The following is a 22263-nucleotide window of genomic DNA, read 5'->3' on the forward strand; positions in this document are numbered from 1 at the left end:
AAAATCAAGAACTCATTATTGGTTTCTGCCTTACAATTAACTGTAGTAGCAGGGACATATCTCAAGGCAAAGTTCTCTGATATGATAAAAAGAGGGAAAATCTTTTCAATGCTGTTAACTATTTCAGATTCTTGCCTCCTTTCTTCATTTTTTATACCTGCTGCTGATTTAATATATTTCTTTAGTGATGCAGAGGAGTAGCTTAATGTTGTATCATAAAAGCAACTGGACATCATGAAAGTAATCCAGAAACACATTTATCTGATTATCTCACACTCTCAATCTCTTCTCTAGGTCATCCTCATGAACAGGAAATAGGTTTTTATTGTTGTTCTTTCAGTTTTGTATGAAAAAACAATCTCAGAAATGACCCTGAATCTCCATTGCTATTGTCCTTTACTAAATTTAGGCACATACATATTTTTGACTTTTACATTAGCCATGATGCTGAAGGACTAAAAACTCACACAATGCTAATATTAGCAACTGTTTTATGGAATACATTTTAAATTTCTCAACTAACATATTCGTCACATCATAAAAACAACAGTATTTGCTACATTAGCCAATAATGACACCATTTTATCTTTAGTTTCTTTATTTAAAATCAGTTTATTTTTCAGTTTATTTCAGCCATAAGAAACTCTTCTCTGATAAAATCTCACTATGTTGGAATGGTAAGCTCTTAGCTATATTTACTTAAGAAAATAACACAACTATACAACCCACAAATCATGATCATAAAGAAAAATCTGTCTGCTATTTAATGATAAACAAAGTCAGAAAAGTACATAAGAAATCTATAGGAAATTCAAGAAAAATACAGAAAAATAAGAATTTCCAATAGGCTTTACCTCAATCCAAAATTCTTTACTGGAAATAAAGCATTAATAAATGGTTTTACACAAATAAATACATATTTGACTAGGTGAAAGTGTCTGAAATGTGAACTCCTCCTGTTTCTAAATTTCAGACTATACCAAAAGTCAAAATAATGGGCTATATTGGCCAAAGGTTGGTTACAAGAGTCTTTATTTTGCAAACTATACAGAAACAGTAAAAAAGAAAATGCATTATATTTTTTTCAATATTACATAGGATAAACATTAAATTTAGTATTTAATGTGTAGAAATTAATTCAAATAATAAACTGATTTTCCTTTTAATTAACTGCAGATGGAAGTCAGGGAAACCAGTGATCCACTGTTGAAACTATACATCCTGTGGTATAACATTACATTATACAGGTAATTTCAGTTTTAATGTGGGCAGAAAGCAATAGATATGATATGAATGTGTTGGAGTCCGAAAATGTCTACACAATTAATTAACATGCTAACATAAATACAGTGATTAAAATAATTGTCTCTACAGCCAAATCCAAAGTGCTACTCTACACGATAATCATAATCTAGTCCACATGGTAATTACATGACAATAGGGGGAAAAAAAAGAATTAAAATAACCCATTTTTTTCATTCCAGCAGCAGTATCTATACTGGTATTAATTTGGTAATTGGGTGTGCTTAGCTATCATCGCCTAACATCCTATACTGGTATGCATGCTAAAACCTCTCTATTTCTATTTTGCAAGGCACCTTACAATACGTTCTCTAAGATTCTGCACTCGTATCAGAAAACATGAATTAAGATAAGGATGCAAAACTATGTCCTGAATTAAGAAAATAAAAAAAGTATAGTTAGTTATTTTTAAAACTATCTTGGGACAAGTGCCAATACTCCGAAATAGATACATGTATAAAGGTAATATATTTTTAAGCAATTTTTTTTTTCTCATGTAAAATATTTTACGCTAATCTGATTAGAGAGACAGAGAAACAAAAAAGGGTGAAGTAATTAAGCTGCTTGAGTAAGAATGATAAAGCCTATATGAGGTTAACATGAAAGAAAAAGGACAAGAAAACTTTAGATTTACAGAATCAGTGCTTGTCCATGCTACTGCTTTTGAAAATTCCTTTCAATAACCTAGCCATTTCCTAACAAAAACATACCTACAAATGCAAACACAAATGAGGATCTTGCATTATTTTTCCCTCCTATTATATTTTTCTGCATACCTTTGGTTAATTAAAGACTGTTGAGATGCTACTTGTGCACTGCAGTTCTTCTACTGTAATACTCTTTTTATTTATTTTATGCACAATTTGCAAAGCCTGCAGGGCCTAAATCATTGACAGTTACAGTATGTGTTTTGAAGAGCACACATAGAATTCCAAATAAGGGCAAAAATCTTTTTCATAGAAGTTTTTAAAAGTCTGGTTGTCTTTATAGTATGTTTTGCACACTTATATTTTCAGTAGCACATCACATTTCTTTCTTCAGGCTAGACTTCCAAAGTGTTTTTCTTCATCGCAAAGGCATTTAATAACTCAAGAGCACATAATATAATGATTCTTATTTAAACAAAAAAAGTCTATGACTCCAGTTGCAATGTTGTAATAATCATACAAAATATACATGTTTGTTAGAATCCTTTTGATCTTGCAGAGCAAAGGGATTTTATGAGATGTCACTTTGTGAATTTTAGAAAGGTACAATTAATTCATTGACCCCTAATATTATCAAATATATCCATCATGGTCGTCGTCATCATCTACATCATCATCTCCTTCATCTTCATCATCATCCTCAATTTCATCTTCATCATTCATTATTTCATCTTCATCATCTTCATCATCTGTCCATCCATGGAAATCACCCGAGGCAAAATCACCTGAAGTCTCTAAATCAATAGCTAAAAAGATATGATAGTTATATAAAGGAGACACAAAATTCAGTATATATTTATAGTATAATATCTATGAGTATACAAAGAACATGAAAGAATATTTAGTTTCAATTCAATTATTTATCTTACCCTAAGCTCTTGGACATAAAATAAAATATAAAAAATATAAATAATCAAAACCACTTTAAAAGGGATGAATTTCTCAAGGGGTTAGGAAGGAAAAACTCCTTGTAACTCCTTTGTACACAAACTGAAAAAAAAAGAAAAAAAAAGAAAAAAAAAAGGCAAATTGAATTCACTATCACACTGATTACCCAAAGGGATTTCATCAAGCATTTGTTGGCTTCTCTACCGCTACTCTAAATCATTGATTTGCTCTAGCTTTATATACACTAAGCCAAACACATATATGACTAACTATTAATAACTAACAAAGCAATAGGAGAAAAAAATAATGAAATAAGGATAACATTATGATTTACTTCAAAATCTACCTAATTGGGTCCCAGTTGTCTTCTTACTGAAGATATTTGATTTGTAATGAAATCAAATGATTTGTAATGTAACGGAACACCTCTAGGCCAAGCCCCACTGAGTGTTCTTACACTTACCACATTCTGCCACACCGTTTATTCTGGATCCTGTTACTTCGTTACCGTATCTGTCAACACACCAACATTGCCCTACGCTTCCATGGCACTGGCTTGGCTTGTAGTACCCATCTTCATCACACACAGGAATGTACTGCCCTGTGATGCATAAATAGCATAACAATAACAATACCAATATTAATAACCTCTTGGCCAATGTAGTAATTATAAGAGAAAGTAGGATACTCATTGCAGACTCTCCACTGACTGGTTTATTTTCTATTACTAAATTTAGTTAAGCAGCTTATATCCAATATAGGACAGAAAATAAAAGATATTACTGTTGGACTGATTTCAAGTAATAAAAGTATCCCTTTAAGTTTTTTATTGGTACATATTTGCTACATATTCCTTCATTGCCATTGACATTGTATCAGTCAAGATCTTTGGTTTCCATAAGCTAGAAAAGAGATATGTAACTCACAACGCTAAATAAGATGCACTGTAATCAATGGAGTGCACATAAGTTAGTCTGAATAATCAGATCAGGCTTCCTGAAATATCTGCGGAAAGGCTTAGGAGCTATTTTTATTTAATGTATATTTTACAATCCATTTAGTGATCCACTCATATTTTACCACAGAAGACAACCACAGTGCAATACAATAACTATATTCACACACACAAAAAAGCAAAATAATATGCGTTAAACCTAGGTGAACTAGGTTCTAAAGCCAAAAGGCTTTAGATAATACATAATAATAAACAATCCATTGATGGTTTTCATTTGGAATGAACGGAGGGCTTTTTAAAGAGCCATAAGACATAGATAAATCACAGCATAGAAAATATTCATCTGAAAACATTTTGAAGTGTATAGTTACAGTGAGAAGTCATCCTTAGAAGAATTAGAGTTTTGACTACCATGGGCCATGGCTTTTATTTTAGCTTCTATACAAATGCAGAGGGTAAAATTAAGATTTGACTTTGTAAAAATCATGAAAAATTAATAGTGATACTGTATAGATTCTTTCACAAAGAAGATCTCAATTACTTAAAGAATATTATAGTAAAGAATCAGCAGAGATACTAATTTAGGAGTGCCGAGGCTGCCCCCTCCATACCAGTAAAAATGTACATTCTATTGGGGTAATAAAACAGACGTAATATCTTTTTGGTAGGTAAGGTAATAAAACTAAGTTTAATAGCTTTCAAAAACTTCATAAATTTTGTTGCTGGAATTTACTGCGGTCTATCTTTGTTGGATTAATATTGATTTTATGTTGCTCTTCCACTAGTGTTATTTATGTAAGCAATAAAACTTTCAAAAGAATGATCTATGGCTCACCTAAGAGCTTCTTTCCTCCTTGCTGCTTCTGAATGTTGCTGAGTTCCGTCTGGCAAGGTGGATCTAAAATGAAATAAGAAAGGTTAAAAAGTTTACGCCATGAAAGCATATGATTAAGTTTTTATGGTTTGCTACTTTCTAAAGTCATTCTAACTACTGATCTTAAGAAACACACGTCTCATATTAGCAGTCATGCCTAAAGCTCTGAAAGAAAATAATTATTGCACCTTGCTACAGCTCCAGAATTATGAACTGGAGCACCACCATGGATTTGTGCAAAAGGCCATTCCCACTTAACCCATTTCAAAATGAACATCTAGTCACTACTCTGGAGGACTGAGGGATGCCAAACCAAATCAGTAACTATATTATTCCCAATTAATATAGAAACTAGGGTGCTTCTGTGAAGCTTGTATTGATTAGAATCAAAATGGCTCTTTTGATTCTCTCTCATTTCTCTGTTAGAACTCACGCTCATGTTCTGTATTTAACATATTGTACTTACAAACTATTTTCTCCACTAAGGTTTGCAAGATTGTGATTCTCTCATGGCAATTTAAGAGTGGATAGCAGGTGTTTAAAGTCCCATGTTCAGCAAACTAAGTTGAAAACAGTGGTAAAAGTTTACTTTGAAAGCATAACATGCAGAGATAGCTCTAGGAGATATAATAGATATTACATTTTAATTTTACACTGTTCAGATGCATAGGTTGCTCTAATTTTCTGTTCTCTCTAAAATGCACATCACAGTATCACAGCTCAATGTATAGGAAAGAAATAAGATAAGAATGTTTATATGTTACTGTTGAATAAGTGAGAGGATCAAAGACAGCAAAGTAGTAATCTTTGAACATTGATACATTAGATCACTAGCATAAAGGCATTTCCCACTCTGTATCAGCAATAATGTCACTGAACTCACTCATATGTGTCTTTTAACTTGCACAGATCTCACACAATATTCTTCTAATCTCACTCACACTGTCTGAATACTAATTGCATTTTTCACTTTAACAAACTTTGATTATATTTAGAGTATCTTTGCCAAGCCATTAAGTCAAGGTTCTGTTCTGAAACAGAGTGAAATACAGTCCATGCAAACTTCTCACGCAGTTCAAAGATCCGTAAGACCTAGCTAGGACATGTTTAGACCAGAATCCAGTTGCTTTACAGAGTAATTACAAAAGTCACTTGAGTGGTGGTAGTCAAAAGCAAATTCCCCAAATTTCTCTGAAAGGAGAACAAAAATTGAGTCTTGCAATTGAGTGAGCTGGGAAAGAATTCCGGACCCAGAACAGAGAAACACTGGATGGACAACAGAGTCCAGGAATAGAAAGAATATATTGACATGAAGATGGCTTCTGGAAATGTTCAAACACTAGTGATAATGCCAGCGGAGCTCCTGGTGACCAGATAGCCCTTTGGCTGGTATAGACTACCTATACTCACAGGCCTTTTGTATTATTCATGGCACTTAACCCAATAGATGGAAACTGGAAGCCAATGGTAACCCCACACTGAGAACTGGCTGTTAACTCCTCTTAGCTTTACATTTCAAATGCTATTTACATTTCTTCTTAGGAAGATATATTTAAAGAAGCTTACAAAGATTTAGAGTGAAACGGTTGTCTGTTCAATCCTTGGCCTCAATTCTAGTGGGCCAAGTTTTCACACTAAACATATAATGATTATTTTTAGCATCAAGACCTTAAAGTAGGCTTAAATTCTAAAATGCTGTTCATGGGAGTCTTAGTGCCAGAACAAAATTTTAAGTAATGCCTTTCAAGCAATTTTATCTGTGTGCCATTCAAAACCTCTGGGACCTGGCATCACTGGGCAGGTTTCAGCTTTGCTAAATTTAGTTATTTAAGTACCTAGACTTTGAGTATTTGCTGAAGAAATATAGTCTAATATGTTTTTTTGTAAGAAGTGTTTTAATAGCAAGCATGCTCACTATTATTCCAGATATATTCAGCACCTTTCAAAGGTAATGCTTCTGTCTTTCCTGATATTTAAAGATTTAAATTCTTAATTGCACATATGCAGTAACATAATAGTTCATATTTCCCATGAAGCTGTATTTTCAACATTCTGAGGACCAATTATCTCTCAAAACACAGGTATTTCCAATTATTTTGCAACCTATTTTGTATCATAGTGCACACAAGTACCAGGGGCAAGAGGGATCTACCAAAGAAGATGGCAAATATACTGACGAGAAGAACTTATCTAGATAGAAAAAAATAAGTATTTTGTTCAATGGAGAAATCCTAAATTAGAAACACAGAAGTGTATAAATGAACAGTAATATGTGGCAAAGCAAAGTTGATGGACTATGTCTAAACAAAAAACTTCATTTCCAGCTATAAATCTTAGGTGGTATGATTGAAAATAGGCATAGCACTAATCAAAAGAAAACAAGACATTATGAGAAAGTTACTCACCTAAAATTCTGCTTCTCAGAAGACAAGTCTTCAAGATTCATACTTAAGTTTCACTTCTCAGGACAAAAGTGGTATAAAATACTTAACAACTAACAAGAAATCACTCTGGTGCTTAAATCTGTTGAAGAGAGCGGCAAGCTAGAATTTCAACCAGATTTCTTTTTGTCCATAGTACATACTTTTTCTTCTTTCTCCAAAATGTAATGCTTCCATCTGCACTTTCTAGCTAATTCCCGAGTTTGGGAAGATTGCTTATAGATTCTGAATTTATTTTGGTAGAAAAGCTACTTTATTGGGCAACCTTTAGAAGTCTTGAACAAAGGAGACCTATCCTTTACAAAAATCACTGTGTGGAAACTTCCTTTGAAATAGAAATGAACCTGACACAGAAAAGTCAGGAGGATGATCTGAATAAAAACAAAAGACCTAATCATCTTTCTCCTTCATGATTCTTCCATAAATGTGGCTTGAACCAGTATCACTGCATGGTTCTATGCGATTCATGAATCCACTAATCATTCAGTTCTTCTGTGCTCAAAGCATTGATGAATACTGGTATTGAATATAGGCCCTTGAGACATCTAATTTCGGTTGTGACAAGAGGTGCTGCCAGTTACTTATTACTACCACATTTTGAGGCCTTCAGCACATTAACAGAACAATGGGTGTAAAACTAGTACACTTGTCTACAAATTTCCAGGATTTTCAGAAGAAATGTCTCAAGAAGCTGTGAGCCTTTAGTGAGCCTCTAGCTTTCTCAGATTCTCCAGATTTTTGATTAGAGAACAGTGATTTTCCATATCAAGTAGATAATTTATGTCAGAACACCCCACTTCTGACATGCAGTCCATTGCTGATTAAAGCTGCCATGTTGTGTCTTGCTTGTGCTTGGGGCTACCTATAATTATTATTGGATTATTGCAATTTTAACTGTAAGGACCTGAAACAGTCAATACTGCCCTTAAAAAAAACCTTCTGGGGACCTCAGTTATGTGTTAGGATGCATTCTGCTTTTCTTCAAAATCATGTGTAAACATATTTAAATGTCCTGCAATCTGAATAAACAGATGTAATAAACATGAATCACAATCTTGATCATTCTTCTGCAAGATGCATTAGTTCAAAAGTCATAGAGCAGTCTTCCATCTTTCACAGACAGAATAGCCTGTAAGAAAAGTAATGGTATCAAGGCATCAAGAGACATGTCGGACATATGTGGAAGGCTGCAGCAAGAAGATGTTTAGGTACTAAGCCTTAATATTCCAAGAAAACCTGGGCACTTTCCCACTCGTTTTTAGCAGTGATGCAACAAAAATCAGGCTGTAATAATGACAAAGCCCTGGCAGAAAAAAAAAAATGTAGCCTTACTGAAAGGCCAACACTTGAAATTGCCTCCGCATTTAGAGCGATAAGTGTTAAGCTAGCATCAAAAAACTAAGAAAATAAGTTTTGAAGACAGGCACTGAAGTATTTGAATGAACTGTAGTTGAAAGTGGAGGGCAACAGGGACAAAGGCATAAAGAAGGACAGTAATGCACTGGGAAATGCAGATGCTGAAGCATTGCAGAATGTCTTGGATGTATCTCAGAAATAATAAATCACATTGAAAGCAGGACTGAGGCCAAGGAAATATGCAGTAAGCACTTGAGAAGAGTTTAAAAAAGAGTCAAGGTGGAACAGCTGTTAGAAGATCCTTTTCTGAGCAAGAAGCAACTGACTTGAGTATTCATAAGATGACGTTTATGTTAACTAGAAGTAATATGCAGTAATGGTCCTAGTGTACTCTAACTCATCACAAAAGACCCGAGGCAGAAATAAGAATGATACTGCAAGTACTTGTCTGATTTTGACAGTCTTGGATTGAGAAGTTAGGATCAAAGAACATGAGGTTTTCCCAGAGAATGACCTAAGCAAATATTCAAATATCACAGTGGAAGTGTATTGTAAAACTGTCCAGAAAACATCTGCTGTGCTCAATGAATAGAGCTCTCTCCGTGACAGAGCTTACTTTGGTTAATCAGAATGAAATCGATGTTTCTCTACCTAGCCATTTCCTTCATAGCACAGGTCTAGTTAGAGATTTTATTTAGAACAAAGTACAAGATTTAGCTTAATGCTGAAAATCACAGATAAAGAATTCTGTGGTCACTCATACTCTAGGAATCTAGGGCTTGCACATCACGTAGTTGTACACAGGCTAAGATAGAGAAAAATAAACGCCAAAAGATGACTGTAAGTATTTTTCTCTCCTTACATCTTTAGAAAAAGTAGAAGATGGGTTTTGTTTACAGTGTTAATTTGGAGAGATGGAATGCATATCAAATGTGCAAGATTTCACCTTATTTGCAGTGCTGAGGCTACATCGTCTTCAATATACAGCCAGACATCTTGCTAGTATCAGCAACAATCTAATCTGTTTTAAATCATCACCTTATTATAGCAACATGGGCAGGAAAGGAGAAAAAATAGAAAAAGAGAAGGAAAACTTAATGCTGGATTGTGCCAAGGTGCCCCTGGTAGTCTGGTCACAGCTTCTGGTCATTAGGGTGCCACTAGTATGACACAGTGGTGTTAAGATCAGCCCTTTATGATACCTTCATTGATTTGTAGCAGTACCGTGATCAGATATTTTGGACAAACAGTATTTATAGGCTATAGAACATAAAACTACTTGAACTAATTTATGAAGGTGCTTTCTTAACGTCCTGATTATGCAGTACACACATTATATGAAATTGGTAGGACAGCCAGCTGGTATAAGAACCTTGGCTCATATTCAGCCAGATTTTCTGTGCTGTACTTTGTCTGACAATTGACAAGAATCAGTGCTACCAGCCAAAGACTCAAAGTGTTTATACACCAACCTCAAACCATTGTGTATTTTGTAAAAAAAAAAGAAAAAAAAAAAAAAAGCACATCATGTTCTTGAAGAACCACTTGGCTTCTGGTATAGGTAACGTTTCGTATTTTAGTTTTGGTAACAATACACTGCCTATAAAAACGAAAGACAAAAGACTATTTTGTAATAAAAAAAAACCAAAAAACTGTTTTGAAAGGTGAAATGTTAACTTTGCAACTGGGAAAACTGTCAAATTAGAGTGGGCATTTAGTTACTATCCATCTACAGATTTATAACTAGCAAATGTGGCATGGTAAGAATCTTTACTCCTACAGGAGTCAGAATCAAACTGTAAATGCTGATGGTTAACAGGAATTTATCAGGATAGTTTCAAAGGCACAGATGAGATCTAAAAAAGGAGATTAAATTTTCAAAGGTTGATGTGCAAACTTTTCACCAAATTCGTCTTACCTCTTCTACTGATAAACAGCAGGAATGTGGGGCTTAGTTACGATTTCTCCCCTTGAAAATCTCCCTCATGTTGATAAGAAAAGCGAATGGATATTTTTGTCCAGTTTCAGCCAATAACTAATGAATAATTTTTTAAATTCACTACAGTTATTTTGATTATATAATTGGTGATGACTCTGCTAAATCTAAAATTATTATATCATCCTCAGAAAAAAGATTCTTATAGGTTGTGTTTATTTGCTTAACCTAATCACATCAGGATGTTAACAAGAGATTCATATAGCTATTAAAAATCAATTGGCCCAAATGACTGAAAATAGCTTTATGCATGATGTTCATTCAATTATTTTGTAGGCTCTCAAAATAGAACATTAAGTTGCTCTAGTAGAATAAACTTTATTTTGTAACGTGGGTGAGATACACAGGAAAAGAATTAGTCTAAGTCATTTTGTTCTTTTATTTTGGTCCCTTTTCTCTGCATACTTAGTGGAAGTTGGCATGAGAAACAATATTCCCGTGAAAGCCTTAGCTGCAATTTTACACTTAGCATCCTTGAATTTCTAAGAGCTTTTCTCTTTAGTCTCTTTAGCTTAGTTTTTTTTTGTCTGTTTTTACTTCTTTTTACATATTCACAATCGATCTAAAACCCTAAAACAAATTTGCAGTTCATTGTATTCTTTTAAACATGTTCAGAAAAGATAAAATACTCCAGAAAGATCAATCATCTACATGTGCAGGCTGCTTTCATCTTTTACCTTGCTGTCTTTGGAAGCAGTAGCACCACTCGTTGTTAGATATCAAACTGTCCTTGTACGTGTCACAAGAATTGAAGAACGCCCTGGTGCACGGTTCATTCTTGTCAAGGTAAATGCTTCCAAGCTCTGACTGGTCCAACAGGAGGTCATAGTTCGTATCAAGCCTGTTAAACATCCAGCCAAGGGAGTCTTTGCAAATTGGCAAAATGCTGGTATCAAATCCTAGAAGGCAAGGAAAAAAAAAAAAAAAGTAGATAACAGGAAAGATACAGAAGGGACCATGCTCAAAAATGCCGCATCATGGAAATTGCTCCCGTGAATAGTATGATCTATAGTGCAAAATAATGGTATGCTATTGAAATACTGTGTATAAATTATATCTCAACTTTATTTTAAAAAATCATTAAATTCATCTGGTAAGAATATTAATCCTACCATCAGTCTAAAAGCATTTAGAAATATGAGCTTTCTTGTCAAATATTATACCTATAGTGCACACATTACGTAGAATAATAAATGAACTACAGTGATTTCCAGGAAAATGTTTCTCTTGCAGAATCTTAGTGATTTCATAAATCAGGAGAGGGAAGCTTAAGTAGTTTGCAATGTTTACAGAACTAAGCAAAGGTATAAATTACAGGTAATTCACTGGAGTCCGTGTGTTTCCACCTGTTATGTACATTGAATTTTGTGAAAAAGGATCATACTCAGCTCTAGCCGTGCTTTGAAAGTTAAGATATTTCATCTTTGCTCTACGTCTTGGAGAAGGCCATCAAAAAGATGACTGCTAGGAGCAGTCTGCTGCCAATATCAGAGCTGCTCTTACAGTCTGCATCTTTCCAAACTCTTCTGTGGAAAAAGGGCCACAAGGAACACACAAAGCTCATTATTCTTGAAACCAGAGCTCAAAGCTCGCCTCTGTTTTTCCTGCACTGACCACAAAGAACATGAAGATTTGCATGTGGACATGTGTGAGAAATCCAGAAACAACCAGGTCTCTTCCATCTGTAGAAGCTATGAGCTGTGTTCCATATGCACACATTTTCACCGTGTTCCATGCATGGTTCCTGCCATGGAATAGGGATTCTACAAGTGCCCCATGCTAGGTGCCATTCATGCATCATTATTTGAAAGCACCATGGCATGTTATAGTTACTCCAGGCATGAGCTATTGATCAATTACATCAGCCACAAATTACTGGAATTTTTAATATTTTATGATCTTATTAAAAAAATCACAATTTCTTTGACATTCATGCTGGTGAGTCACGTTTGGCTTATGTTGCATGTGACCAGGCAGTTGAGCACACACTTCAGTACAGAATTAGTGCTTACTAAATGCAATTCTCCTAAAAGCTTTTAGGTTAAAAATGAAAACAATGAAAGGAAGAAAACTGGTGACTGATGACTCATTACCTAAGGCATCAAAAAAGTTAAAATGAGAGCTCGGTTTAGCACACAAAAATTCCCAGCTTCTACTACTCTATTATTAAAATAAGTAAATTCTATTTGCTTCATATAAAATTCAGTTTGGGTCCTCACAGCATGTATGTATTTCTCAGGATCTGATCCTTTTATAACAAATGAAATATATACAATGTCTAATGGCTTGCTTTGGGAAATGAATAAGCTAGAGAGGGAATAGAAAAAGGATGCTTCATGTGACACTGCCATTGTGGACTTCCAAGACTACTTTTACTAGGTTGTTTTTCATTCAATTTTCTTAACAAAAATCACAGATGTAATTTCTCTAAACACCATCACTAGAAGCTCTTCTAAAATAAAACAAATCTTTTTTTACTTTTGTATCTATATGCATCATTCAAGGTGATTATCATTGTCAGTAGCACAATTCTTAGGTCTTCTAGTAACATACTTCTCTGTACTCACATAAATCTGATGCATGGTTTGGGTTTCTGCTGATAGGTTGGAACAAATATAGATTGCATGCTGGTGATGCAAAAAAAGGAGAGTCTGCTTTTCTCCTCCAGAAGAGGAACATGGAAACAACAAAACGGAACACGGAAACAGGGATGGATCTTTTGTGTCAAAGTAAATTATTGTACAAAAAAGCCCATCAGTCTATGGATTTTTTTTTTTTTGATTGAAGAATTATTTTCAAGCTTGGAACACAATAGTTTTAAGTTAGTGTTTGTGGTCCATATTGGAAAAACACACATTTTTATTATTAGGTTCTAAATATTTTAGGATACTGTGTTACATATTTAATAAAGGTCTCCTATGAAACAGAAAAAAGAAACTGCGCTTATTCCGTTCCCCTCATTCAGTTTCCAATATTGCTTTAAATAGAAGGAAATTTATCTGGGGTGACAGTGACAGACCAGGGAACAATTTTAAGGCCTCATGCTCTACTGGATGACAGTTGGAATGATGTATTTCTGAAGACATTTCCTTATTTTTCCTTCATTGCCATAACCAGAATTAACTTGTGAATTAATCTCATCCTCCATTTCTATTCCTCCAAATTTTCTCACTTCTTTAAAACAAGTGTGTTCAATAATGATATCCCACTGGATGTTCATCTATTAAGTTTGTCATAATTATGAACAGAGTTTGACAACGATATACCATAGCTGACATGTCAGAATTAATAAACTATTTTAAAAGAAAAAGAAATTACATAACATACTTCTTGCATTAGTTCTTATTCTTCATTACTACATAGAAAAAAATAAAGTTTAGTTTCATTATAGTTGTCCTAAAATATCTGTGAAGTTGAAACATATATTGAGGAAATCAGCATGGCTTATCAGTTCTAGCATTTTACTAAATAATTTTGTCATGTAATCATTTCAAAAAGTGATCATGTCCTACCTTAAAAGTTTTTCTTTATTTTTCTTCTAAATATGCTTCTCAAGTTTTTTTATTATTATTACTATTTACAGGTCTTACTCTTTCCTAGCTCTTAATACTTTCTGGCATTTAGAATTAAAGTGCTTCACAGAGAGAAAGATTCATCTGCCAGTGCTCGTTTTGGGATGCAAAGCAAGCCAAACTCTTCAGGACTATCACTTACTGTGGGGTACTGCAGAACTGTTTGAAATATAGAGCAAATATTGTCTAGATGATAAAGATTTTTAAAAAGCCAGAATACTTCCAAGGAAAGGCACATGTGGCCACAACAAATGGCATCATTTAATCAAAAACGGAGCTGCCACTTCCTCCTGAAGAGCTAAACCACAGCAAGAGGGTTACCTGAGCACCATGTTCCCAGCATAAACCCTTAACAGATTAATGGGATAAAGTAAAATTCTTGGTCCAGTCTTTAAGAATCTTTAGGCAACTGTCCCAGTTTATGCTAAGATTACCCAAGAACTGCCCTCTCTCTACTCTTATATTGAAAAATAATACAGCTTTTACTCGTCAAGGTGACACACTAGAATAAAAAGAGCCAGCAAAGCAGTTAAGGATATACCAGGAGTTAAACCTTTGCCAACATGCTTTGGCACATTAGGTACAACTATCACCAGGTGACCCAGAACTAAGAAATCAATTACTTCAGGTCACAGACTGCGAATTTTATCACATTGGGAATGCTGAGCTTGCAGAGTTTTCAGAGCAGGGACACGTACGAGAAAAAAAGGGAAAGCAAAGGGAGAAAATAGTGTCCTAACAAGAATAATATTTTTTTCTTCTTGGTAATGGCTAGGCTATTACACCAAAAAGAGCAAAATTGTTGCTTAGATATTTAAATTAGAGGAAAGATTTCTTTTTCTCATTTTATCTGCTTATTTGAAATCTCTTTCCATATATTAGAATGGTCTTTTATGCAACTATATCTGATTGTCATCTAAAACTAGTGAAAATGAACGAGAAGGATTTAGGGTTTAACTGAACTTCACCAATGCATATACTGCAAGACAAGTTGATTTAGAAAACTGTAAAGTACCAGGCTCTTCTGGATAAGCTCCTTTCCTCAACCAGAGCAATCTCAAAGGAAAATATTGCTGGGAAATAGACCCCTCATGCATGGCTTACCCAACAGCCATCAAAACATTACAACAAAAGGAGCCAACAGAAAGTTCCTGCATTTCTGTTTTTTTTCTCAGGGGAGAATTTTGATTCTTAGTAAATATAATCTGCTTTTCAAGGGAGATTATTGTTTGCCCGGTTATTAAGCTTGTAAGTAATAAATCCTTGTGTGCATTGGGGAAGATGATAGCTTTTGTGATTGTTTATGTGGAAATCAAAGCAGTATTTTGGGTCACATATTGCATTGTACAAAAGTTGTGTATTTAGTATGCCAAGAGAAGCTGCATGATTCCTTCCAGTATGCGTTTCCAGGAAAAGACAGGGACAAATCACCCAAGCGAATAAACACATGCAAAATTAGTAGTTCTTCTAGCAGTGAGGGTTTAAATCACTAATTAGAAAATGATGCCTGCTATTAGAATGTAAACTGCTGAACTGTAAGACAACTGTAAGACTTTTCACTTGAAATTAAAGACTAAACTAAATATTTCTGATAACCAGAAAAAAATAAAACAAAGTACTAATAACACTAGGAAATGGTTAGTGTGCTAGAGGGCAGATGTCTAGAGCACAGACCTTGCTTGTGCAGCTGCAAGCTCCACAACAAGAAGGTTTCAGCTTGTGTCAGATTTGTTGAATATTCTGATTATTGGATAACTTTTAACCAACCGCATGTTACAGCTGAGACCTGCAGTGAACAAGCTGCACCAAATTTCACTTCCTAAAGAAGTTGTACCAGAACATGCTTGAGGAGAACAGACTGAAGCAGGAAGAGGACTGAGCAGCTGTGATTGCTTTCTGTCATATTTGCTCTTTGTAAAAGGACTGATCATGCCAGAGTCTTCTGGCTCCTTACCAGCCCAAGAAAGAGCATTAGACTTTCTTGCCTAAGACTGTCACTGTGATTACCCACACAGGAGCAGAGCCAGGATTAGTGCAAGATTTAGGGGTCTAAGGAGTTTAAGGACTTAGGATAAAACCTTCAAGTCATTGACTCACATTTTATAGCAAAAGGTGCATGGAAATGAAATGAAGCAGACCTGCAAAGTGCATTTGTGGAAGTTGGTATCTTGAAATCTCCTTTTTTCCACTAAATTTTTTTTTGAGAATTTTACATGGAAAAAATATTCAAGGTGAAGACTATTGCTGAAGGCCACTGTTGACCACCTTGTCAACAGACTGACAGCAGGGATGAGTTTTGGCTATTTTATTAATAGGAGTGATGGCTAGCTTAAAGAAAAAGTTAGTTGGAGAGAGAAAAATAAAATAAGAGAATTGCTAAAATAAACATCTATATAGCTTTATAGAAAATAGGTGAAATTACTCAATTTCTTCAGCCTTTTCCAAGTAAAAATGGTCTTACTCTAGGTTTGTGAAGGTATTTTGGCAATTGCAATATCATATCCTACCTAGATGTATGGCTTTTCTAGACAAGCTAATTATAAGCTATTTTCTTTAATATTTCTTCTATTTTCTATTGTTTTCAAAATTATTAGTATATTGGAATCTAAGTAATCACATTCTTCCCAGGCTGTAAGAAAATTCTGTTTATCTTTAGTCTTTCACTGTATAACAAGACAAGTGCATAAGAAATATTCTTCAGGTACAGGCTGCCAGTTAGCAAAACTGTTTGTGGGACTGTGGTATTTCCCGTGATCTGCATTTGATGCGTTAACTCCCTTTATTAATATTTAAATTCATTATATAATTAACACAAAAACTAAATAAAAAAACTAAATGAGAAAATGTTTTTAAAATATTTGAAAATTTTGATAAAATTTCACTTAAGTTTTCAATGCCCTAGCCATCTGCACAGGAATAATAATGGAACCAGGGAACACTTTTCTTTCCCATATGTATCATCTAATTAGACAAAATTGCTTAAGAAGACAAGATTGAAGTGTTTATACAGCATTTACAATGGTCCTCTTAGATATATACTGTCTGTATACATATGGATGCAAAAGGCAGTTTGGAAATTAAATCTCACTAGAATATTTTCTTTTATAAATAGGTATCAGTTAAAGAAAATTCTGTACCCATTGGTGAAAATACACGATAGGTGTCTTTTTAACTTGATATCAGCATATTAACCTAAACCTTCTATTTTGTTGTTGTTATTTACCCAAGGATTCTTTTTTTTGTTCTTTAGGTATAGTATTCATTATTGTAAACTTCACTGTGGATTAAATAACAGCTATAACAATTCTGAAAAGCACCAGCAAGGCATTGTCAACTAGTACTAGAGCTACTTTGGTTAGAAGGTCAGAAATGCCCTTTTTTAATAAATACTGTCCTAAAAGCCACCAGAGACTGAAATATGAAAAACCCAAATGTAAATGAAAAATCAAAAAGGATGTCACAAATTGCTTTAAAGTGATAATGTGAAAAAATAACATATACAACAATGCTTATACTTCTATAAAGAACACTAAAAGCAATCTATTTTTAGGATATTTAACACATAAAATTAGCCTGCTAATAAAATATATATATTTGTATTACGTTATGTAGGGAAAAAAAAAAGAATATTTGATCACTTTCTGTCTTCAGGACTGCATTTTCCACTGCCTTTCAAATTAATTCAATCTAGTTAAAATGTCCAGAATACATAAGATTATTTGCCTTTGCAAGCAATCTGATTGCAGTTAGATGTCTGCAACTTGAGTAGTTGACTATACAGTGAAAAATAATTATGAAAAAAAATGTCAAGGGTCACTCTTCAAAATTTTTTTGCAAAAATTCTCAGTTTTCATCAAAACACCTTTTTTTTTTTTAATAGAGAAAAGAAGAAAAATAAGACTATCAGAAAGTCTGCTTTGTAACCATTTCCTTAAATTTGATTGCCTTGTTTTAGGGAAAAAAAAAAGGAAATAAACACACCAAAGCCTTTTACTAACCCTCTAGATTATATTCTAACATTTTATTAAGTACTAGCAATTTTTAACATTGCCGTACAAAGCTACCATCTTGTTTATGCTGATGAAACATAAAATGCCTTTGAAACATAAAATCCAAATTAAACCCCCATCCACTTCATATTTTGTAAAACTTTCTGGCTGCTTCTGGGAAATTTCTGGTACAAGATTAAAAGTATAAGTAAAGACAAACATTTCAGGCAGCACCAAGCTCACAGGGAATTTAAAGTCAATAGTAACGATATAAGCAGACTCTTCCACACAGATTAAATAGTCCCGAAAATTGTAAGTTATCCACGTTAACACTTGATTCTGTCTGGTAGACAGTCTAACTTGTACCTGACATTCAGATATTTTCTAAAGTACCCCTGTGATTTCTTTATATAGACAAAGGCGAGACTTCTAAAACACCAGGCTTCCAAAAGGAAATTATGGAAACTGGGCCAGAGACTTTTTTGCTTTTTCTCAATTGTAAGAATTATACTTGTGGATAAGATCTTCCTCCTGAGGCTTTTAAAGATGAGTGTGTTTCCCTCTCTGCCTTAGAAAATTCCTTTCTATATCGAGTTAGGTGCAAAAGATCCTCATGGACATTAAAAGGAAGGTAATCACAACTGCAAGCTAATGTTTTCTGCTGAAATGATTGCAGACCTCTCAAACCTATGGGTTTTGATATATTTCAACAATCTATTCTAAAAAATGACCCCATTTCTCAGAAATATTTTGGTCTATACCATCTAAAGTAATGCTAACACTAGCTATATTATAAAAGCTAGTGTCATTTCATTCATTTCTATATAACAAATGCATATTTAACAGACTAGTATTCTGCATTTCTCCTGTTGTTGTTACTGGGCAAGAATTAGATCATGTGGCAGTAATGGAAACTGATAAGAATGTGAACTGCAAACATATTTTTTGCATTTTTTTGCAAATCAAATGCATTTTTTTGAAATATCAATTACAAGCAACAATATCATATTTACACTTTATCTCAGGCACATTTTTTCTCAATTCTAAGAGAAGTGCTCCCATACAAGATACTCGTTTTTCATTCATGGTGCTTTACAGAATTATTTCTTCCGCATGAAGAACCATTTACATAAATAACATTTCCAATCAAATGAAATAAATGGATTCCTTGGGCGGGCGGGAGGGTAGGAAAAAGTACATGGAATGCAAAAATTAGCAATGAAAGTTCAAATACACCAAACATTCTAAAATGTTAATAATGGAGGAACCAGATGAGCAATCAGTGGTGGCCAAGTTCTGTGAATATTATGCTCTGGAGGAATTCATAAATAGCTTGCTCTTCACATTAATGAAAGGTAGAGGTTTAAGGCTTACAGAATCTAATTTGACTCTCATCCACAGCAGGACTTCACTCTTAAGACTATTATTGCACATTTTAATTGCGATAAAAAAAGAAACTTTGATAATTACTTGTTGAAACTTTACTACTTTTTACAACAAAAAGTCTATTTCAACATTTGAGGTGGTTAAGAACATCATATGCCCCCTACTGTTTCCACTTCATTAGTACTCCACTCCTCTTTGCCAATTTGAAGTATGTCCTTGAAGATTTCATTTTTCTTACAAGCTTTTTCTTATCTAAGTTTCCCTGTAACAGTACTTACTGTGCCATCAAGTAGCAGGGATGGGTCACAGATAATTCAGGCTTCTCCACATTATTTCTTACAACTAACCATTCAGCAACTCACTTTTGTCTATGGAAAACTTGCTCAAAACCTCTACTCATTCTCTTTTTCTCTTAATGCGGGAGCTAATTGTACAGCAGCTAATTGCTAAGTTCTGTCAAAAACATTTCCACTGTACTTTTCTTAGTGAAATATGGCTTTGAGTTCTAGCATTGAGATTGGTAGCTTCCATTTACTTTTATGAGCAGAAGTCCTGCCAAATGACATTAAAAGTTGAAAGTGAACATCATATTTCAGTACGAAACCATATAGCCCTGCTTCATAAACAAGACACTGACTTTGGAAAAGCACAGAGGTGTGCAGGTTTCCTGCACATGGATGTTTAAAGTGCACAAGAATAAGGTGAGTCTTTGCAGTGAAAATACAAAAGTATGGGGAAGTATCAAAGAGAATATCAAATAACGTAAGTAGAAAATCTTACTGCTTCTTTCAGGCCTTTGTACAATCCTAATCTTCTTATTCTGAAATCCACTTTCGTGAAGTGCCTTAAACCAGTCTCTCAATCTGTTTGCGACCTCCCTGAATTCCAGGTCACTGCACACTGAAAAACAAAATGAAGAGTTGTTTAATGTTTTTCTGAGTGTACTTAAAAGAACATCCAAATTATTCCAAAGAAAGATAAAACACCTACAACAATACAAACATATATATCCCATAGCTTTCCATCCATCATAAATTTCACTTTTATTGCCTATGTAGGCTTTCAAAGTTTAACCACGGCCCTCAGAAATACATTTCCTAGGTATGCGGCAATTATACAATGATATAGCTTAAAGTTAAGAAAATATTTGATAAATTATTGCAAATGATTGCTAACAGGTCTAGCAGAGGCATTTGTATGCCATGCTGTAGACGAGGCAGTAGAACAGAAGGTTCCTGAGACTCTTCTGGCATTTGCCCCGTTGAGGCAAAGCAATGAAAGCCCAACCCAGATAGGTCAGGGAGGTGGTTTTGATGGACACTGCAGGAGCTCCCAGGTTGCTCTCCCATGCTGAAGTCTGAAAAGAGGACTTTTAATTGACAGCAAAAGTATTCCAAGCACTTTCTGAAAGCAGTTTTGATCATATGTAGTTTCTCACAAACACAGCAATTTTGAGCTCTTAAAGCACACAAGACCAAATAGTGGGTCCACAGCACAGCTTCCCAGCAAAACTGCTTACAGTGACTCTCCAGGTTCAGCTTCCATATGCAGCAATCCGTTTCTGCACACCTCGTTAAAAAGACCACCATGAAACCCCTCTATTTTAGAGCACCACTGAAAAGTGTCATTTTGTCACCAAGGGAGGAGACACGTGCAGGAGCCGGCATCTCTGCATTCGTGGATGCTCTCTCGGCTGAAAAAGCTCTCTAGAAGCTTTGGTTCTCTCCATGAATAACTTAGGTGAACTCTAAACGTACATTTGAATATATAATGAACAAACTGACATTTAAAAAAATCTCAGCGATCTCAGTGTGCTTCTTTCTTGTATAATGGAATCTTTTTTTCTTTTTTTCCCCAAATAATTCAATAGGGAACTGGAAACAATTTTAGTAGTGGCCTATGGTCATGTACGCTAAAAATGTCACACTGTGACAACAAGATGAAAATGGTCTCCTGAGTCAAGACTACACACTCATAATTTAAACATGTGGGACATTTATGTTTGCTACAACAACTGCACTTTACCAATTCCCACATTGGCTGACTGTCCCACATACAAAATAGACACTCCTGTGAAGCATCTTGCCCTCTCTATTTGCTCCTCCCGTTACAAGTGAAATAGCAGAACATTGTTCCTTTCTCCAATTCTCAATTCTCCAATGTTCCTTTGGTTTAAGAGAAAGACTTTGAGAATGAGAACTGAATCAAAGAGGATGCAATAAAAAGCAATCAGCAGCGTTACCTGACCTGCCAGTAGCTACTTAGATTAGCTCAGGCTGCAAAATACAAACATGCACCAATATTTATATATTCATAGAGAAAGCATGAGAGTGTCAGGCATAAGTACACCGAATAATTCCACCAAATAATATTAACAGCAAGAAAAATATGGCAATTGCATGGTGGAGACGATGTATGATTTTTCCTTTCTGAAGAAGTGAGATATTTGCATGGAAGCTGAGCAACTCCTAAGCTACTTATGATATAAAAATACAACAGTGAGAAAAGGAAACACCACTTGGTGCTTCAGCATCCAATACTGTCCACTGCTGTGTATAATATGACCTAATATGAGATTTCCTGATTCCCTGTAAGTTACATTCCTTTCAAAATGGAATGCAGATAAGTAACATTTAAAAATTTAAAAATAAAATCCTATGTCAGATCTAAAATTGGAAAAGAGCCTTCATAGCCTTCTTTTCCAAATTTTGTTTGACACTTCAAATTATGGTTTTTATGCCAAAATAGAGAATAAGAAAAATATCATCATTTTTGTTTTTCATTTTAATGATTTCAA

General features: G+C 34.4%; 1 protein-coding gene across 1 annotated transcript in view; it reads right to left on the reverse strand.

The window, feature by feature from the left end:
* Nucleotides 1–1015: 1015 nt before the first annotated feature.
* SPOCK3 (SPARC (osteonectin), cwcv and kazal like domains proteoglycan 3) overlaps nucleotides 1016–22263 on the reverse strand; it is a 165782-nt gene continuing 144534 nt past the window's right edge. Inside the window, exons 6-10 of the mRNA XM_088528129.1 lie at nucleotides 20247–20366; nucleotides 11197–11418; nucleotides 4688–4750; nucleotides 3361–3498; nucleotides 1016–2755 (exon numbers count right to left, since the gene is read on the reverse strand). Of these exons, the coding sequence (XP_088384255.1) occupies nucleotides 2583–2755; nucleotides 3361–3498; nucleotides 4688–4750; nucleotides 11197–11418; nucleotides 20247–20366 (716 nt within the window). The 3' untranslated portion in view covers nucleotides 1016–2582. The remainder of the gene's footprint in view (nucleotides 2756–3360; nucleotides 3499–4687; nucleotides 4751–11196; nucleotides 11419–20246; nucleotides 20367–22263) is intronic.

Source organism: Tinamus guttatus, unplaced genomic scaffold (assembly GCF_059628265.1).
Source record: "Tinamus guttatus ecotype Peru unplaced genomic scaffold, ASM5962826v1 Tinamus_guttatus_pri_ptg000301l, whole genome shotgun sequence".
Classification (NCBI taxonomy): Eukaryota; Metazoa; Chordata; class Aves; order Tinamiformes; family Tinamidae; genus Tinamus; species Tinamus guttatus.